This window comes from Dermacentor silvarum, chromosome 8 (genome assembly GCF_013339745.2).
Source record: "Dermacentor silvarum isolate Dsil-2018 chromosome 8, BIME_Dsil_1.4, whole genome shotgun sequence".
Classification (NCBI taxonomy): Eukaryota; Metazoa; Arthropoda; class Arachnida; order Ixodida; family Ixodidae; genus Dermacentor; species Dermacentor silvarum.
The window spans coordinates 71,664,674-71,670,673 of record NC_051161.1 but is presented as its reverse complement, the minus strand read 5'-3'; the positions used below and the strand labels follow the sequence as shown (position 1 = coordinate 71,670,673).

The 6,000-nt window shown below is 46.5% G+C and overlaps 1 protein-coding gene across 1 annotated transcript in view; it reads right to left on the bottom strand.

The window, feature by feature from the left end:
- Positions 1-1,485: 1,485 nt before the first annotated feature.
- Positions 1,486-6,000, bottom strand: part of LOC125947666 (uncharacterized) — a 60,602-nt gene continuing 56,087 nt past the window's right edge. Inside the window, exons 7-8 of the mRNA XM_049672879.1 lie at positions 3,223-3,495; positions 1,486-1,671 (exon numbers count right to left, since the gene is read on the bottom strand). Of these exons, the coding sequence (XP_049528836.1) occupies positions 1,486-1,671; positions 3,223-3,495 (459 nt within the window). The remainder of the gene's footprint in view (positions 1,672-3,222; positions 3,496-6,000) is intronic.

Sequence of the window (6,000 nt, the reverse complement as noted above, 5' to 3'; positions counted from 1 at the left end):
TTATCATTCACTTATTTCGTATCCTAATCGTTCCGTATTTCAAGCACAATTACGTCGATCCCCATCGGGTCGAAGCCCATCGGGCCGCCCTGCAACGTAGTAGATGCTCGTTGTATTATTCAGAAGTCTCGGCAGACACGCGTCCGTCTTGGGCAAGTTTCTTTCTCCCCAGGGCCTTTAAACGCTGCTCGACTTCCTGGCGCTCGTGGCGGGCGCAATACGAGTCGCGCAATGCGAATTTAGCCAAGTGGAATTTTGTTGCAGTCGGCCTTAAAAGGACGCTGTGCGCTTGAAGACAATACTAAACAATGAACGACAACACTTATATCCAATGCGTAAATTTGGAGCTTGAAAAATGAATGAATAAAATTGACTGACAATTTATCAATTTCCGCTATAGTAATCAATCGCACTGTAATGGGATGAGTGGTGAACGAAATTCTTTACCTGTACCTAACTTTCGCGAATGACACATTTGAGGAATAGCTTTTCACACACCGACTACGAAGCTCCGTATGTCCTCGGCGATTTCCGTTGTTGAGTTGTAATCCTCCTTGAGCACGACCAGGGCGGCGGGAACGCGTCCTTTCTCCTCGGAACTAAATACAGCGACTGCTGCGTCAGCTACAGCAGTGTGCAGGAGCAGGCACTCCTCGATCTCGGCAGGGTCAATTTTCCGCCCGACGCAAGTCAACAGCGTTGTGGTGCGCTTCCCGAGAAACAAACGGCCTGAAGCATCATAGTAGCCTACGTCACCTGCGTGATTCGTTCGTTGACGTGATTACGCCACCATTGCCATCGTCATCATAACTCAGTTCTATGCGCAGCTCGTCTCTGAGTGCGTTAGCCAGGTGGGCCAACCTATCTCATTTCCTTATCTCATACTTACGGTATGATCCTGTGGAGTTAATGCTTTGCCCTGTTGTAAACTGGGTTTCTCACTACTGTAGGAGACCAAGAGGGATCTCCGCATGGAATGCATTTTCATTTTCGGTGTGTCGTTTCTCGATGTCGATACCTACATTTTATAGTGAACGATGACCGCTTTGTGAATCCGGACATAGTTTGTTTTTTCTGGTTGGATGTCTGACGCTCCGTGTTTCGGCTATAAGAAAGTGATTACGGTGCGGTGCGATACGAACGCACTGATACCTGACGACGCGGGGCCGGAAGCTTGTCAAAAAATAGGTTCCATATCTTAAGTACTTCTGGTTCACCGCGGGAACTGCCACCAATGCACTTTCCTATCTATCTATCTATCTATCTATCTATCTATCTATCTATCTATCTATCTATCTATCTATCTATCTATCTATCTATCTATCTATCTATCTATCTATCTATCTATCTATCTATCTATCTATCTATCTATCTATCTATCTATCTATCTATCTATCTATCTATCTATCTATCTATCTATCTATCTATCTATCTATCTATCTACCTGTCAACATCTTCGTGATCTGTCAACATCTTCGTGCCTGGTCAACTCATTATATTTCCGAATACTGCAAAAGAATGTTTGCCTGTGTGCAACCATCCATCTTTGTCAATCCGCTCAGCAGTAGCTTCGACGTTCTTGTAGTAGCCGTGCATCAGGTATGGTGTGTGGAACAGAATTTCGCCGCATTGCATTGGCCCAAGAGATTCCCCGGTTTCGACGTCAACAATCTGCACGATAAACATGGCGAAAATAGGAAACAGCAATCCTTTTTGTACCAAACGTAAAAACAAAACACTGAGGAGACTGTGATTCCTAGTGTTAGAATGTATTCACATGTAAACTTGACATTTGAACGTTTTCAGAATTGATATACTTCACATGTAATGGGCATGAAGTCTATCCGTGGCGGCAATATGCAAACATCAGACGTGATCTGGCATGTGCAGATGTTGAAAGAAACGAAATTATGAAGACGTAGTTTCTGATGGAACTCATGGACGACTGGAGCGCAGGATATGCCTTTTGTTTGTTGTGCTCGAGCATTGCGCGGGCGTGAGAGGACACGTGATCTATAGTGGATCGCTAGCGTTAAACATGCGTTAAACTGGCGCTAAACATCAACACTATAGTCTGCTAAAGTAAAAATTTTGAACCCTACATTCACTGGATGAAAAAGTTACACGTCAGTGGAGAAACTGAGGTTAAATGTTTAATTTCTTAAAATATGCAGCAGAAAACGCTGCGTCTGTTAAACATTTATGTTTTGACTAACTTAAGAAAAGTTCCTGGTATCGGGGCTGCTTGAAATCAGAAAACGGTTCAAAACTTGCAAGTTGTGCTTTGGTACGCTTAAAATGACATTGTAGTACATTTTAGCGTTAAACATTCCCGAAGATGCGAAAAGATTGAAAATCCGTAGCAACAAGCTGCGGCTGTCGGTGGCAACGTAAGAATTACAAACAAGCTCCTCCTACAAACGCAGTGCAGTTGCCCCTCTCCCCTGAAGGAGGACCGGACCTGTTGGAAGCTGCTCACAGCTTAATGACTTTCTTCCGATAATGTAAATGCCAGGCTAATAGAGAAATAAAAGTTTGTTGCTTCAAGCCAAAGTGTTGGCCATGGCTGAGTAGTGATAATAACCATATCATCCATAGAATTTGCCCGAGACATTCGGGTTTCCTTCTGTAACCAGTGACACAAAGTTCGATCTGTACGGAGGAAACATGTTTTAAACTCGCGAAACCGCTTGAGGTTAGGTAATTAAATGAACCTAATTGGCTGGCGCATCTATTGAAATTGTGCTCGACTTCGACAGCGCACATATAACCTTGTAATTCTTAGGTTGTCACCGACTATAGGTGCGGCAACCTCGGAACGTCGTCCCAACACATTTCTTTTTGGGATTTTCGTGATTTCTACCATGTCTCCTGTTAGGGCGACACTAGCCTCGGTGCTATTGCAGACGCGTCATTTATTAATAGCGATAAACATTCTTCTTTATTGTTCATGGAATGTCACTCTCCGCGTGAACCTCAGTAACGTCAAAGATCGGGCTAGTTGGTTCTGAATGACTCAAAATGTAACAGCACGACTTTCGACGAAGACAGAAACCGAATAGCAGACAGGGGCAAGCGCTTCTCCTCGTCTGCTTTTAGGTCCCCGTCCGAACAGACGCGCTGTTGTAGCTTGGAGCGCCAACCTGAATAAAAATTGTTTTATTCCACCTCTGCCCACGGGCTTTTGATAACAGGTGTATGCATTCGACTCCCGAAACTAACCTTCATTCGTGATCCTGGAACGGGAAAGCCGACGTCACCACTGGCGATCTCTCTAGCGGGAGTGATGGTTAAAAATCCGCTGACCTCTGTCATCCCGTAACCATCACGCAGCTCCTCGAGGTTAAAGAAAGACGCTACGGACATCGCAATATCCTCCGGAAGTTTGACGCCCAGTGAAATCACCTTTTTCAATGACGGGAGCTTGTTGCCCCTCAGTTTCACATGTTCGGTGATACCAAAAAATCCTCGAGGATTTCCAGTTATAGATGTAACCTGCAAAACGAAGGAAGTATTAAAGAGCCCCTCACCAGGCCTCGTTGAAATTTTGGTTGTGTAATGAAAAGTGTAAGGCGCTGTCTAGGGAGCATTTACTGAAAAAAATAACATTGGTTTAATATTAGAAGATAAAGGAGGAAATTGAAATGTCTCGTTACCACGCAATCAGGAGGTGAGACTGTCAACATCCACATTCTCTCCCTTTACCTCGGCCAGCGTCCGCAAGCCATTACTTCTTTGCCTTAAGCAACATAGGGGCCCAAAGAGTGCCCCTAGTTTACGTCATCAGCCCCGCCTCCTTGTTTTTCTCTTCCTTCTTTGCTACGAGGTGCATCACCAACGTCGGGTTTGCGCGTTTTGCGGAGGATCATTTATCGATGGCACGTGTTATAACCGGCGACGTTGCATGCAGTACGCCTGACGTGGGTGGTTTGTGCGTGTGACCTTAACTTTCCAATAGGAAGCGGGGCTTCCTCGAGAAAAATGGCTCACAGATTTTCGTTTAAATCTAAACTGGGGTTGTGATGGTTACAGCGATGGGGGCTGTGGTCTGCATCGGGTTGCCTAGTCTGCCAATATGATCAAAGCCGCCTGACTACAAAAGTAAAATAAAAATTTACAGGGTCTCTTATGGTATCCCTAAGACGACTTGAAAGCGAAAGCACAAGTTCCGATGCATTAAAGACGGACACATTACGTGCTCATCCCTTTTACTTTGCTTAGTCCACATTGCTTAGGCATCTCTCTTAATTCGCTTACTCATCGTCTTAATTCGCTTAGTCATCCTTCTTAATTCGCTTAGTTATCCCCCTCAATTCGCTTAGTGTACTTCGCTTAGTCATCCCACCTAATTCTAATGGTCAAGGGTTTGACTCGCACCCAAGGCCGTGAGTTCGAGTGCCCTAATTAACGCTATCTAAACATCAGAGGTTGTGGGTTCGACTCCAACCTATGGTCGTGAGTTCGACGCCCAGCAAAGGCCGAGGGCTAAACTCCCACCAAAGGTCGAGGGTTAGTAGCCTTAATTAACACCAAAAATCATGGGCCGGACTCCACCAAAGGTCTAGGGTTCATAGTCTTTTTGTACCCTTTGTGTCATCGACGCGTTTTCGCTCAAGGTCGACTTACTCATGAGGCATATAAGGCTTTCGCCCTAATAAAAAACAAACAAATGTAAACAACAAAAGCACAACACTAAAACATTCATCAATGCAGCGCTTCACACTGCCACCAGCACTAAAGGCGTCTCTGGGTCGTCTACACCACATCGCATCTATCTGCCGTCTTGGAACCAAGTGCGGCTGGCAGCGCCGATGTTGTGGGACAGATTGTTGCCAGACTAGTTTGCAGACCTGAGAGCGAGAATGACAGCTAAGGGCCCATACGCGCTCAATCCGCACACCCGCTCCGCATACATTTGGACTGGGGCGGAAGCCTGTCCGATCGTCTGGACGGACGGACGCAACTTTGCCATCCGCATGCCTGCTCGTCTCTCATTGGCTGGTACGTGGCGGACGGCGGAGGACGTCATCACGGCAAACATGGCGCTTGCTCGAAGCGAAGCGAAGCGGTGACGCGAGGCCTAGGCTACAGCAGCGTCAGAAACAGTCTATTTTGCTAGTTCTTGTGATCCTTACTAGAGTTATCCAGCACTCACCGAGATAGTCATCGAAGGCAGCAAGCCGGTGTACCCTCCCAGGCCTCGTCAGTGCGGGCGATCGCCGACAAAAACAGACGGAGCGGAGGAAGTGTGTTGTGTTTGCGCGAGCGTCGGAACAAATATTTCAAGCTGTCGACTTCGTGATTTCTTGTGCCGTGCTTCGCGTGTGCATTGCAAACGAGAAGGCCATCCCATACATGTGCGTTCCGAGTACGACACATGTTCAGGGCGTGGCGAAGTGAAAGGTGTCCGATCGGCGCACCCAGCGTACGCGACTTGTATGTGTTCTGTGTATGCGGTTCGTTGCCGCGAAGTGGTGAACGCCAGTCCTTTCCAACCTTTAGAAATGATGACAAGATCAGTAGCGATAATATTTGTTGCTTCGGTATCGCTGTCATTCCTCGTGTGCTATACTGCGTGAGCCGTTTTGCCACCTGCGATGCGCCGTGGTGACCGCGACGTTCGAGCTGTGTTGTTGCCGTTACGAAGTGTTCGCAAGATACCAATCGGGATATTCATGTGTCGCAGCTGTACTAGGCGTAAAAGTGCCAGTTTTGTGCGATGTGCGTATACTCAGAAGTAGACTGTGCGTATGTGTTGCCGATCGCATTTTCTTCCGTAGTACCCCGTTAGAGAAGCCCTATCACATCGCCCTTTCAGCTTCGTACATGTGTCGTTTCTTTCAAAAGTTGTTACTGCACTTTTGAAGATGCTTCTATCGGTGAGGGTAATTGAGGGAACATCATAATAGTTACATACGTCAAGACATACTGCGCTGTGCTGAAATGTGGACGCGCCTGAGCACTAATGCTATGAATGTAAATTTCTAGCAGCCTTGATTT